General features: G+C 43.8%; 1 protein-coding gene across 6 annotated transcripts in view; it reads left to right on the plus strand.

Annotated features, from left to right (window-relative positions):
- The window catches only part of IL15 (interleukin 15), a 305,681-nt gene extending 290,659 nt beyond the window's left edge, over positions 1-15,022 (plus strand). For all 6 annotated transcript variants that reach the window (XM_033939835.1, XM_033939828.1, XM_033939818.1 and 3 more), the window contains one exon: positions 14,522-15,022. In XM_033939835.1, coding sequence (XP_033795726.1) covers positions 14,522-14,635 — 114 coding nt within the window. In that variant the 3' untranslated portion in view covers positions 14,636-15,022. The remainder of the gene's footprint in view (positions 1-14,521) is intronic.
- The last annotated feature ends 462 nt before the right edge of the window (positions 15,023-15,484 follow it).

The following is a 15,484-nucleotide window of genomic DNA, read 5'->3' on the forward strand; positions in this document are numbered from 1 at the left end:
ATGGAGGCGCGCGCCGAAGAAAAATACTGTTTTTAGGGGCTGCGACGGGGGTTTTTGTTGGGGACCCCCCACTTTACTTAATACATATTGCGGCGACGTTGGGGGGGGGTTTTGGGGGTTGTAACCCCCCCATTTTAGTGAAAACGTAACTTTTTCCTTAAAAACAGGGAAAAAGTTAAGTTTTCAGTAAAATGTGGAAGGTTACAACCCCCCAAACCCCCCCAACGCCCCCACAGCGCAGCGCGATCTGTATTAAGTAAAGTGGGGGGTTCACCCCCCACACCCCTCGTCATAGCCCCTAAAAACAGTCTTTTTCTTCGGCGCGCACCTCCGCGCTGCGCTCAGTTGTCTGCTCGCGCCTTTTTCCCGGCGCGCTTTTGACCTGACACCCTCTTGCCCGACACAATTTGGGGGGAAGCTTTTCAAAACACGAACAAAGTGCCGGGTTTTGAAAAGCCGTCCGGACCCCCGGACATGTCCGGGGAAATCCTATGCATAGCCAAAGAGAAATAGCAGAGACAAAACTCGATATAAAAGATAGGGGGGGGGGGGGGGGAGAGAGAGTATCCCGGTGGCATAGAATTCTCTTAAGATATTTTCAAATGTACGTGCTTGATATTGATAGAAAAAATTACTCTCACAAAAAGCAGGTGAAAATCACGGCATTCCTTTATTCTCAGGACCACATTCAATTTCAACAACAAAAGAGACCTATAACTACAAACTATTTTATTTAATAAATATTTAATCATTTATTATCATTTTATATTGCACCATCATTTAAAAAAAAAAAAAATTGTATATTATCATTTCATATAATGCATACATACAATAAACCTCCAATCACCTCCCCACCCAATTACCCAAATCAATTAAAATTCATGAAATGTTAATTTTATCAATGAAATGCTGTTTTAAATGCGTAGTCTTCTTCACTGTGGGGAGGTGATTGGAGGTTGATTGTATGTATGGATTATATGAAATGATAATATACAATTTTTTAAAAGATGATGGTGCAATATAAAATTATAATAAATGATTAAATATTTGTTCAATTGAATAGTTTGTAGCTATATGTCTCTCTTGTTGTTGAAACTGTATATTGTTATTTAGAGCTATTGAAATATAATTTATAAGTCCCGGCGTGTTAGTGTATATTGGTTGTCAAGGACTATATTCAAGGGAAAGGTATACTTAGGGCTCCTTTTACAAAGGTGCGTTAGGGCCTTAACGCGCGCTAAATTGCCCCGCGCGCTAGCGGTAATTTTTCTAGCACGCGCTAATCTTGTGTGTGCGTTAAAACCGCTTGCGCGCCTTAATAAAAGGAGCCCTTAGACTTCCACTTCTCATTTGAAAAGAGGTGCAGAGCCCACATGTGAAAATGTCCTTCATTTCAACTTTTTAATTAATTTCTTTAAGAACACTATAGAATAATGCATGAAAGAAAATAACATCAATAATAATAAACGCTAGAGCGCGCATGCGCTCTTGAAAATTCGTGCGGTGTGGCGCCGTGAGGTGTGCTTCTGTGGCAACATTCTAACCTCACGGCGCATGCGGGGGCTGAAGGCGCGCGACTCTACAAACCTCCCGGCTTCAGCGGAGTAGGCAGCACCAGTGGACAGCAGCCCCGCTCCGGCCGTTCACCCTCCACAAACCTCCCGGCTCCAGCGGCATAGGCAGCACTATAAACACGCTGCTTCGCGCCCTTCTCTGCTGATTTCCTCAGCCGCGTCTCTGATGACATCATCGGAGACAGACGCGGCAGAGGAAATCGGCAGTAGAAAGCCGTGAAGCAGTGTGTTTAAAGTGCTGCCTATGCGGCTGGAGCCCCGAGGTTTGTCGGCGGTGGGAGGGTCAGGAGCAGGCCGGATGGAGCAGGACAACGGCAGTAAAAGAAGGGGGAGGGGCCGAACGGAGCAGGGAAGAGAAGGGAAAGGGGGGTGGGGGAAAATGCTGCTACTGCTTCTGGAGGGAAATGTTGTTGCTGCTGCATAGGGAAATGGGGAAAAATGACAGACAGACAGCGGAGATAGGGAGACAGAAAAAAAGAAAGGGGCAGGGAGAGGGACAGAAAGATAGACAGAGAAAGGGGGCCAGAGAGAGAGTCAGCGGGAGAGGGAAAGGGGGTGTGTGCTTGGGGCAAACAGCTTTGCTCTGGGGGGGAAGACAGAAGGGGCCATGGAGAGACAGGGAGAGGGAAAGGGGGCTGCTTTGGGGGGAGGGGTGTGCTGGGGGAGACAGAAGGGGCCATGGAGAGATAGGGAAAGGGGGCTGCTTTAGGGGGAGGTGTGCTGGGGACAGACAGCTTGGCTCTGGGGGGAAGACAGAAGAGGGCCATGGAGAGACATTTGGGGGGGAGGTGGGTGCTGGGGGCAGACAGCTTTGCTCGGGGGGGGAGGGGGGAGACAGAAGGATACAGACAGCGGCCAAGGAGAGAGACATAAAGAAACACAGACAGACAGACACATCTATTCTAGCACCCGTTAATGTAAAGACTAGTTAACAATAATTCCATTAAAGCACTTACAATCTTTACATGAAACAAGAATGAAGAAGCCCTGAAAAAGGCGTGTCAAGCGAGGGTTAACAGACGTCCGGATTTCCTCGGACATGTCCTCCTTTTAGAAGCCGCGTCCGGGTGGTCCGGATGGCTTTTCAGAACCCAGAACTTTGTATGTGGATGCAACTCGGCGATGTCATGCGCCTGCGTGTGATGTCTTCGCGTCACACCAGCGCATGCGCAGATGCCCTCCTGACAAGTGAACAGGTTGAGGAGGCGGGGCTGGGGGGCAGAACAGGGCGTGACTCAGGTAGAACTGGGGGGCGGGGTCACGGATCTGGATTTTAGTTACACTACATAAACTTCCCAGAGGGGGGGAAGAACAACAGTGGGAAGTGAAACTGGTTTTTTTCCGGATTGCTGGCATACCTTGCCCCTTGCCCTCCTTACTACACCACTGCAGCTACAATACTACTTTGTTCTAAAGCAATAAAAAAAATCTTTTTCTACCCTGTGTCATCTCTGGTTTCTGCTTTCCTCATCTTCTTTTCACTCTCTTCTTTCCATGCAGTATCTGTCCTGTCTCTCCCTTCCATTCACTGTGTGCTCTCTCTGTCTCCCTGTCTGTGTGCTCTCTCTGTCCGTTCCATCTGTCTGCCCTCTCTTTTCCTTCCATATGGCATTTTTCCTCTTTTGATGTCCTTTTAATAATCGGTCTACCCTCTCCCCCTTCCATCCAGCCTGTGTCCCTTCTCTCCTTTCTACATAATTCATTTCATCTTCATACCCTGACCATTTTCTCTCTCCTCTCTTTGTCTCCATCCCCTCCCCCCCATGCTCTGTCTTCCCTCTATTCTTTTCTTTTCTTACCCCCCCCCCCCCGGCATTTGTCTCGTATTCCCTTCCCTTCCATCCACCCTGGCATCTCTGTCTCCTTCCCTCCCCGCTGGCATCTCTCTCCTCTCCTCCTCCATGCTCTGGCTTGCTGGCTGGCAGACAGGCAGGCTAGCTGGCAGGCATCCCTCCCTTCCTACTGTGCTCTGCCCTCCCTTCCTCTCTCCCTGCTCTGCCATCCATTCCTTCCTCCCTCCCTCCTACCAACCTGACCCCCCCATCCTACTTTAACATCCCTGGTGATCTAGTGACTTCTTTGGGGGCAGGAAAGAACCCAACTCTTTCTTTCCCCTGCTGCCACTTTGAAGATTTTCAAGATTGCTGTGAAGACTTCATGCAGCAGCCTCATGAGACTTAGAAGTCTCGCGAAGCTACCACATGAAGCTTCGGCAGCCATCTTGAAAATCTTGGCAGCTATATTGGTGGCAGGGGCAGGAAAGAGTTGGGTTCTTTTCTGCCCCCAAAGAGACCACTAGACTACGAGGCTTGTTAAAAGGTGAGTTTGGGGAGGGCCTCCAAGTGTTCTCATTGCCACAGTATTACCATGGCAGCGGTCTCCATTTCCATGGAACTACCAAGGAACGGTCTACTCTACCGCAGTAATACCATGCAACTTGTTTAAGTTGCACCTGTTACCACAGTAATGAATACTGTGTCACTCTTTAATGGGTACTTTTGAAAATTGCTCCATTAATACCGTCCCTTATAATTATTGAATCCCCCCAGAGATCTATACTCTTGCTGCTTCTTTTCAACATATTTTTTGCTCCATTAATAACACTGGCCCAATCTATTGAATTCACCCCATATGCTTATGCGGATGATGTCCAACTTCTATGTCCACGTAACACTGAGGATCCAAACAAAATTCATGATATAAATGGAAAATTAGATCAAATCAACCAATGGTTGAGGCTAAATATTTTGGCCCTTAATAGTGACAAGTCCCAGATTATTATTTTTCTCTGGAAGGAAGATCTGAATCTACAAGAGCCAGTTAAGATCGACAATATTCCCCTACAACAAGTCACAAGCATAAAAATCCTTGGGGTCATTTTAGATCACAAACTAACATACTAAGACCACATAAGCCAAACAGTAAAAAGCTGCTTCTACAAATTGCGCATGATCAGGGCACTAGCAAAAGTACTGAAACCGTCAGAACTCAATATACTTATTCACTCCCTTGTTATTTCAAATCTTGATTACTGCAATTCTCTGCTAAAAGGCATCAACCAAAAACAAATAAGGAGACTTCAATGTATCCAAAAAGCTGCAATAAAAATCATAACAAATTCAAAAAAGTATGACCACTTAACACCTCTTTTAATAAATGCTCATTGGCTGCCAATACCCCAATGCATCACCTATAAAATAGCATTACTTTCATTTAAGATCCGCCAAGCTAATCTTCCTTCCTTCCTAGACAGGTTACTGATTCCTTACACTCCGTCCAGAACTCTGCGGTCCAATGACCAAAATCTATTTTCTGTACCATCCTCTAAAAGTTATCGGCACGAGACAAGCAGAAATATTTTCCGTAGCAGCGCCCCGATTATGGAACCCACTGCCCGGATCTATCAGAGGAGAAGTTGCTCTAGATAAGTTTAAAAGATTTTTTGAAACCCATTTTTTTTATAAAGATGCTTTCGGAAATTAAAACTCACTACTCGAACGCATCTCTGCAGACGTCCTGTGTTTAGCATTCTTTTCCTGCTTTATAGCCTCCTCCCATTATGTGATCCTACAACGTTGTCTTTTTCTAAAAATTATGTAGTTCCACCCCCTTTCCCATCGTTGTCTGTAAGTCTGTTTGTCTTTGTAAAGGTATGCGCAAAAATGTTTTTGTTACCCCTTTTTAAAAATATATTTGTAATTCGCTTTGAAACTTTGTTATAAGCATATGCATCAAATTTTAATATTCATGTTAAGGGAAGGAAAGTGCACAGTTGTAAATACTTTTTGTTCGATTATGGATTACACTGCACAACAAAGTTTTTGCTTCCTGAACACTGCTGGGTGTTTCTTATAGAATTTTGGGTGCTGATCATGAATATTACATCAAAAATTACCCATCACGTACCATTTCAGAGAAATCTTCAATTTTGTCGTGATTTTTTCTTATATTTGGATGCAAACAATTTTTTCTCCCATAAGTGTCTTATCAACAACGGTTTGTGCCGCCTGGGTATGTCCATGCATAAAATCTAGCCAGGTTGGAAGCTGTTTTATGGAAGATGACATCCTGGGCATGTCTGGGCAGGTCTGAACGAGCTTGCGCTGTCTCACCATGCTATAATGGTGGCTTCCATACACCGATCCTGCTCATTTGGTTAATATAGATAGTCCGTGTGTGTATATAGTATCAGTATAGTAAAGTATAGTAGTATAGTAGCTGTAGCAATATAACAGTAAGTAAGCTTGATGCTATAGACGTTTTGGTGTCGGGCAATATGTCTCGTCGGTGTCGTAACAGCCGCGACACATTCTGCTATATCTGTGGGGAATATACACTTACGCCTCAGAGACGTTCGATGACTGCCCTTGTAAAGAAAGCCTATCATCTGTATTTTGGCTGCAAAATAGGTGATCAAGACAAGCAATGGGCGCCTCACATTTGCTGTGCGACATGTGCTGTTAGTCTGAGAGCCTGGCTCAGAGGTACTCGAAAGACGATGCCATTTGCTGTTCCGATGATATGGCGAGAACAGAAAGACCATGTGACGGACTGTTATTTCTGTTTGACTAATGTGTCTGGTTTCTCTGCCAAAAACAAGAAGTCAATTGAATATCCTAATCTGCCTTCAGCAATGAGACCCATGCCACATGATGACAGTCTTCCAGTTCCGAAACCACCAGAGGATTGGACCTTAGACGAACCAGATGAAGAAACTGCAGTGCAGGGTTCTAACAGTGACATTGACCCGGATTTTGAACCATCCTCATCAGGCGATCCACATCTGATAACACAGTCCGAATTGAACGATTTGGTCAGAGATTTGGGTCTGTCAAAAGCAAAAGCTGAGCTGCTAGGTTCGAGACTGCAGGAATGGTGTTTGCTATCACCAGGTACGAAAATTTCTGTGTTTCGAGACCGGCATCATGATATAACCAAATTTTTTGCACAAGTCGACAGTCTCTGTTTCTGTTGTGACATTGAAGGATTGTTCTCGGTCTTTGGTTGTGATCACAACCCGGAAGAGTGGCGTCTTTTCATTGATTCGTCAATGTTAAGCCTGAAAGCTGTTCTGTTGCACAATGGCAACGTTTATCCTTCAGTACCTGTTGGCTATGCAGCACATATGAAAGAAACATATGAGAATATGGAAATGTTACTAAAGTATGTCCAGTATACCAGGTATAACTGGAATATCTGTGGAGACCTCAAAGTCGTTGCTCTGTTACTAGGACTGCAGCTTGGCTATACAAAGTACTGCTGTTTGATCTGCGAATGGGACAGCCGAGACAGAGAGTCGCACTATTCTAGAAAGAACTGGCCACTCCGTAAAAAGTTAGTTCCAGGACAGAAAAATGTAGCACATGAATCGCTTGTTGACCCGACAAAGATATTTTTGCCTCCTCTTCACATTAAACTGGGACTCATGAAGAATTTTGTGAAAGCAATGAACAAGGAAGGGGAAGGTTTTCGTTATTTAAGACAGATGTTCCCAAGAATAACTGATGCCAAGATCAAAGAGGGTATTTTTGTTGGCCCCCAGATCAGACATGTTATGAGTGACAAGCGATTTGAAGATCTGTTAGTTGGGCCGGAAAAAAATTGGCTGGAAAGCCTTGAAAGACGTTGTTGACAATTTTCTGGGCAATTACAGAGCCCCAAACTACATTCAGCTGGTAGACAAACTTCTCAAAGCATACAAGAGAATGAAGTGCAATATGTCACTCAAGATTCATTTCCTCCATTCACACTTGGACTTCTTCCCCGCAAATCTCGGTGCTGTGAGTGACGAGCACGGTGAAAGGTTTCATCAAGACATAGCTACGATGGAGAAACGATACCAGGGCAATTGGAATCCGTCAATGCTTGCCGACTATTGTTGGATGCTACAACGTGATGCACCAGACACTGAATATAAAAGAAACTCGGGAGCAAAACACTTTTAATTCTGTTTCATTTAGTCGCTTGTGCGAAACGTAAACTTGACTATATATTTTATTGTCAGTAAACATAAAAATGTCTATTTCTCATAGTTCTTACGTGATGCAGTAAAACCAAAACCATATTTGAGCATACCAAGTTGGTACCTGTCATAATCACCAAAAACTTTTCAGGAATCAAGACTTAACCAAAAAATTGTTGTGCAGTGTTATTGGGCTTTTCCCCTGAGTTTTTTGTTTGTTTCATATATTCATTTATAAAAATTTTTTAACATACCCTAATTGACTTACCCCTCGATTCTATATACACTCCTCCCTCCGTATTCGCGGGGGTTATTGGCAGAGCTGGCCCACGAATAAGGAAAATTCGCAAATAACTTTTGGGCCGTCTCTGACCCACCCCCGGACCTTACCTGGTGGTTTAGCGGTGATGTGGGACCACGGGAACTCATAGCGCGGCTCTGCACAAGGCAAGAGTGTAGGAAGATCGCTCCTGCCCCGTGTCACCGCTAGACCACCAGGTAAGGTCTGTGCATGAAGTTGTCGCTGGAGCTGCATCCACGGCTGAGGACTGTGCTCCTGAGGCAGCTGCTCGCCTCCAATTGCCTCATCCTCCTCCGATCGCCCCCTCCTCCTCCTCCGATCGTCCCCTCCTCCTCCTCCAATCGCCTTCTCCTCCTTGCCCTGATCCAAGTCCCGGGACCGGTTCTGGTTGATGCGGGCTGCCTCTGAGCAATTCTCTAGGTGTGGGGGGGGGGGGGGCAAAAAACACAAATAGTCGAAACCGCTATAGCTAACACCGCGAATAGGGAAGGGGGGGCAAAAAACACAAATAGTCGAAACCGCAATAGCTAACACCGCGAATAGGGAGGGGGAAGTATATGAATTTGCCCAAAAATGTACGTCCAATTTTGGGTGCATTTTCAAGATGCATGCACAAATAAATTGAATAATGAGCTCTGAACCATGAATATTTAAGTTATATTGATGTTATAAAAGGTTCAAAGAAGAGTGACCAAGATGATAAAGGGGGATAAAGAAAGACTAAAGAGGTTAGGGCTCTTCAGCGTGGAAAAGAGACGGCTGAGGGGGAGATATGATTGAAGTCTACAAAATCCTGGGTCGATTTTTTTTTTTTTTTTGTTTGTTTGTTTATTTGTTTCTTTTACTGCATCACGATTTACAAAGACTAGGCAACACTCGATGAAGTTAGAGTAATACTTTTAAAACCAATAGGAGGAAATATTTTTCACTCAGAGAATAGCTGAGCTCTGGAATGAGTTGCCAGATGATGGCGGTAAGAGCGATTAATGTACACTTCCCCCTCCCCATTCGCGGTTTCATATAATCACGATTTTTTTTTCTGGAGAGGGGGAAAATTTAAAAAAGTGTTAATGTAAAAAAAAATCCATCGTTTTTCCTCCCTGCCGCCTTCCCGGCCTTACCTGGTGGTCTAGAGGGATTTTGGGGCAGGAGCGATCTTCCTACGCTCCTGCCCCGTGCAGATCGCCGGCTGCTGGGAGTTCCCGTAGTCTCTCGAGACTACGTCGGAACTCCCTACAGCCATTTCCTGATGGTGATCTGCACGGGGCAGGAGCGTAGGAAGATTGCTCCTGCCCCGAAAACCCTCTAGACCACCAGGTAAGGCCGGAAGGCGGCATGGAGGTGGGGGTGGGTCAGAGCCGGATAATCGCGGTTTTTCGACATTCGCGGTCCGGCTCTGCCCGTATCCCCCGCGAATGACGAGGGAGAAGTGTTGGTTTAAAAAAAGGTTCGGACAAGTTCCTGAAGGAAAAGTCCATTGCTGTTGGGACAGACATGGCGAAACCACTGCTTACCCTGGATCAGTAGAATGGAATGCTGCTACTGTATGAGTTTTGACCAGGTACGTGTGACTTGGACTGGCCTCCATGGGGACGGGATGCTGGGGCTGGATGGCCCATTGGTCTGGCCCAGTTCGGCTATTCTTATCTGTCTGCACGCTATCCTATAAGGCACGCCTAACTCCCATGGTGCGTATCTGAAAAGGGGGCGTTCCAGAAAGTTTCATGCAGAATTACAGAATACTGCTTAACCGTACCTAACTTGGGTGTCTGCATTTACACCAGATTTCAACAGGAGCAAGTCCAACGGTGTCAAGTCAAAAGCGCGCCGGGACAAAGGCACGCCCAGACAATTGAGCGCAGTGTGCACCGCCACGCCGCTCTAAATTACTGTTTTTAGTGCTCCAACGAGGGGGCGTGGGGGGAACCCCCCCACTTTACTTAATAGACATCGCGCCGCGTTGTGGGGGCATTGTGGGGGGTTGTAACCCCCCACATTTTACTGAAAACTTCACTTTTTCCCTGTTTTTAGGGAAAAAGTAAAGTTTACAGTAAAATGTGGAGGGTTACAACCCCCTAAACCCCCCATAACGCCGGCGCGATGTCTATTAAGTAAACTGGGGGGGGTTGCCCAACAAAACCCCCCGTCGGAGCCCCTAAAAACTGTAATTTAGAGCGGCGCGGTGGCGCGCTCTGCGCTCAATTGTCGGCGCGCGCTTTTGTCTTTCGCGCCGTTGTCTATGAACCAGTCCAACCACCCAAAAGCTAGGCCTGGGATCTGCGCTAAACCATTATTCTATATAAGGCACTCGCCCTTTACTGAATGTTTTGGGTGCTCAAGTTTCAACGCTGTTTACTGAATTTCCTCCTTAATGCTCATTAATTCACAAGTTAACATGTGTTAAATCACTGATTTTTCAAAGACGGATTAACAAACTGGATGGGGGGAGGGGTTGATTCTGATCTTTGTATAATTATAAGGAATGTTAAGAAAGAATTTATGTGATTTAAAAATTGATTTGGAATGGGAGGGGGGGATGAGTTTTTAAAAAATGGATTATTGCAGAATATTAAGAACATAAGAACATAAGAACATAAGCAGTGCCTCTGCCGGGTCAGACCACAGGTCCATCCCGCCCAGCAGTCTGCTCCTGCGGCGGCCCAAACAGGTCACGACCTGTCTGTATCACCAGAGGGGGCTCCCTTGCCACCTTGGTTTCTCATTTAAGTCCTGTCTTCCTATCGAAGTCCTAACCCTCCAGTCTTGCACATGCACGACCTGGTTTGGTTTCTATACTTATTACCTGGTTAGCTTTCTATATTTGTGTTACATCCCAGCTCCTCCCTCAGTATCCCACGATCCCTTTATCCTTCAGGAATCCGTCCAATCCCTGTTTGAATCCCTGTACCGTACTCTGCCTGATCACTTCCTCCGGTAGCGCATTCCAAGTGTCCACGACCCTTTGGGTGAAAAAAAACTTCCTTGCGTTTGTTTTGAACCTGTCTCCCTTCAGTTTCTCCGAATGCCCCCTCGTACCTGTTGTCCCCTTCAGTCTGAAGAATCTGTCCCTATCCACCCTCTCTATGCCCCTCATGATCTTGAAGGTCTCTATCATATCTCCCCTGAGCCTCCTTTTTTCCAGAGAGAAGAGCCCCAGCCTATCCAACCTCTCGGCGTATGGGCAGTGTTCCAGCCCTTTTACCATTTTCGTTGCTCTCCTTTGGACTCTCTCAAGTACCGCCATGTCCTTCTTGAGGTGCGGCGACCAATACTGAACGCAGTATTCCAGATGTGGACGCACCATCGCTCGATACAATGGCATGATGACTTCCCGCGTCCTGGTTGTTATGCCCCTCTTTATGATGCCCAGCATCCTGTTGGCTTTTTTCGAGGCTGCTGCGCACTGTGCAGATGGCTTCAGTGATGCATCCACCAGCACACCCAAGTCTCTCTCAAGTCTGCTGTCTCCCAACAATATCCCCCCCAATTTGTAGTTGAACAACGGGTTCTTTTTCCCTATATGCATGACCTTGCATTTGTCCAGTGTTGTATTTAAGTTAAAATGTTATTACTTGTTGACACACTTATTGTAAGTTTTAAAAATGAATAAAGATTTTTATTTAAAAAAAAAACCACAAAACACCCACCAAACAAACTGGATGAGAGCTAACAAATGCCTCTCCCTAGTCTAGATTCGCAGGGACTGTCTCTTACGTTTGTGCACAATCCTGCATAAATCTAGTTGCACTATCGAAATAATTATCCCCTTCCCCCTTTTACAAAACCGCGCAAGAGGCTTTCTTGTGGGCTGGCACGCTGAATGCTCTGTGTTGTTCCAAGGGTCACACAGTTCAAGTTTAATAGGTTCTTTGATTAATCGCTTAATCATACTTCTAAGCGATGTACAGTTTAAAATTACATTTGTTGGGTAACAATACAGTAAATAAAAAATAAAAAAAAATAACTTAAAAAAAGAACAGAATTACAATCAATTTAACATACTCATAACATTAGGTAAGGAGGAATGAAATACAAATCTTTAAAGTAAAGAGAAAATATTAAGGGAAAAATACAGAAGGTTAACAAAATAACAAGATATAATTTAATGGGGTTGTAGGATATTAAAATTAGTTTTCAAAGGCATCCTTGAAAAGAAATGTTTTTAAGTTACTTTTAAATTTTCCGAATTCCTGTTCTTCCCTTAAAAATATAGGAAGAAAATGTGGAGCAGTAACTGAAAAAATAAATTGTCGTCTTGTATTTATAATTTTCAACGAAGGAATAGTCAATAGGTTTTGTTCATTAGATCTTAAAATTCTCTTTACAGCATAAGGAATTAATAATTTAAATAAGAAAGCAGGAGTCTTATTATAGAGGGTTTTGAAGGTAATTATACAAAGTTTATACGTAATTCTATGAATAACTGGAAGCCAGTGTGCATTTTTAAGAAGAGGTGTTACATCAAACTCAAGATCATCAAAATCAGAACAACCTTCAACAACTTAACTACCACACTCAACGAGTTAATAACAACCCCCACAATGGAAGAAGCCGTAACTGCAGACAGAACATGGACCACCTTCCCAACTCTACAATGGCCTGATTTGAACCGACTATATAAAAAATACAGCCACACCTCATGCGACTTGAACTACTGCCCATCGTATCTACTCACAAATGCCTCCCACAAATTCAAAACCAGCCTCACGCAGTGGATACAAAGCACTCTCATAGAAGGCCAATTTCCACAAGATCTTGGAGAGATCATAATAACACCCTTACTGAAAGACCAAAAAGGTCCAGTAGACACACCTACCAACTATAGACCTATCGCTTCGATCCCATTATATGTCAAGCTGATTGAAGGACTTGTGGCTCAATACCTCACCAACTACCTAGCTGACCACAATATACTTCACCCATCCCAATCAGGATTTAGATCTTACCACAGCACGGAAACTCTACTAGCAACACTACTGGACATAGCCCGACAACACCTCAGTAAAGGACACAGGATCCTAATTATCCAACTAGATCTTTCCGCCGCCTTCGATCTAGTTGATCATACCATACTACTCCAGATACTTGATGCAATAGGAATCTCAGGGGTGGTTTACAACTGGTTCCAAGGATTCCTTAAAACAAGAACGTACAGAGTTAAGATAAACGATATGAAATCTAACCCATGGTCAAATCCATGCGGAGTCCCGCAGGGATCTCCACTTTCACCCATTCTATTCAATCTCTACATCTCCTCCCTTGGTACCACTCTTGACAACCTAAATGTAACATCATTCAGCTACGCAGACGACATAACTATTCTCCTCCCCTTCGAAACCCAAGACCACACCTCAAAGGACACCTGGAATCAATACTGAACGAAGTAGAAAAATGGATGACAAACCACAAATTAAAACTAAACTCGGACAAAACCAAATTCTTAATGCTCGAAACGGACAAAAACCCATCCATAACAGACCTGGAAATTAAAGCAATCAAATACCCAATCCAATCCTCCCTCAAAATCCTGGGAGTGCTGATAGACAGATGCTGCACTATGCAGACTCAAATCAACAAAACTACCCAAAAAGCATTCTTCACAATGCGCAACCTAAGAAAAATAAGGAAATACTTTGACAAAGAACATTACAGGATCATTGTACAATCCCTGGTACTAGGTCTTGTGGACTACTGCAATATCCTATATCTACCATGCCCTACAAACATGATCAAAAAACTACAGACCGTTCAGAACACAGCTCTCAGACTAATCTACTCCCTCGGAAAATATGACCACATCACCAACGCCTACCTAGACTCTCATTGGCTACCAATTAAAGCCAGAATTCAATTCAAACTGTACTGTCTAATCTTCAAAGTTTTCAACGGTACCGCACCTGCCTATCTAAACGATCGCCTAAAACGTAACCTTCCACCCAGAATAAGAAGAACACTGACACCATTCGCATATCCACCACTCAATGGCACTCATCGAAAAAAGCTTTATGATAACCTCATAGCAACGCATGCAGCAAAACTCGAACCCTCCATCACTAGATTGTTAACCTCAACATCTGACTTCAAAGCATTCCGTAAAGAAATCAAAACGCTGCTCTTCAAAAAGTATTTACAATCTACCTAATCTCCCTCTCCTCTTCCACCAACCAGGTTTGATCACTCCCTGGCACCACACCATCAATCGACAAAAAATACACATATAAAAAAAAAAAAAAAAAAAAATTCCCTGGAACCAATTCACCCTACCGAAACCGATTGCCTACCAACGTATGGAAACAGAATATTTGATATGTATAGTAATGTAACCTGATTTATCTTCCATTGTTATTATGTCTACACACTCTCTCTGTCATTAGTCTATACCTCAATCTGTATTCTCCAATGTCATGTACCCTCCTGGAAATGTCCAGCTCTCTTCTTATGTAATCCGCTTTGAACCGCAAGGCACAAGCGGAATAAAAATCACTAATGTAATGTAATGTAATGTAATGGTTTGTTATAAGCTTAATTGAGGCATTTTGCCAGGTGCTAAAAACCTTATGCGTAGTTTTGTGAAAGTGTATGTCTGTGTGGGGTGGGAGGGTAGGGATGGGGGGTATTATTAGTAGTACAGTATATGAACGTCGATCGTGCACTCACTTTTTATTTTCATTCTTCATTCCACAGATTGTGCCAAAAGAGTGCAAACAGTGTGAACAATTTCAAGAAGAGGACTTTGCAACCTTTATGGCAAGTTTCAAAAATCTTGTCCGATCAAAAATCTCTCAGCAGAACAGCTAGTGCGCTCACTCGCACCGAGAACTCAAAGTTTGCTGCTCCCGAGACAGAGAAGAGCATTTCTGAGAACAAGGCACCAAACACTTCAAACTGAATTTTAACTTTCAATAGAGGAAATTATGCAGGAAACCCTCCCCAGAGTGGGTGACTTTCAGAATTTTATGTGCCCATTTCAATGCTGTTTTTTAAAATTTATTCCCTTAAATGTTTTTTATTCATATGCAAATCAGTATAATTCAAAAAGTATTACATAAGTTTTTTTTTTAAATTTGCTGTGAATACACATAAATATTTTGTATACCAAAGAAAAAATATATCTTTGCATAAATGGGAAGTCAGAAAGAGAAGACAGAATGCTTATGGCTTAATATTAAACATTTATCAGTGGAAGCCTGTGTAGTGAGGTGAAAACTATTTCCAGATATTCAGAATAAGATGATCAAATTCTGGTTTTACCCCATTGCATGCAGGGACTTTCCATGTTGTTTTTAAGAACTTAAGAAGTGCCATACTGGGGCAAACTGAAGGCCCATCAAGCCCAGTATCCTGTTTCTAACAATGGCCAACCCAGGTCCCAAGTACTTGGCAGAAACTCAAATATTAGCAACATTCCTGAGCTGAGATTGTGATGTCATGATGCCTCATTCCACCAATGCCTAAGAGCCAACCTCATCAGTGATGTCAGAAGGGCTTGATTGTCCTGTACTCCCATTTTTCCTCCAACCCAGCCAGCTGATTAACCATTCCTCTTAACTGTATCTGTGGCATCCTGTTTGTCTGTCTAGATTGTAAGCTCTTTTCAGCAGGGACTGTTTTCTTCTTTGTGACTCTATACAGTGCTGTGTACGTCTA

Source organism: Geotrypetes seraphini, chromosome 1 (assembly GCF_902459505.1).
Source record: "Geotrypetes seraphini chromosome 1, aGeoSer1.1, whole genome shotgun sequence".
NCBI lineage: Eukaryota > Metazoa > Chordata > Amphibia > Gymnophiona > Dermophiidae > Geotrypetes > Geotrypetes seraphini.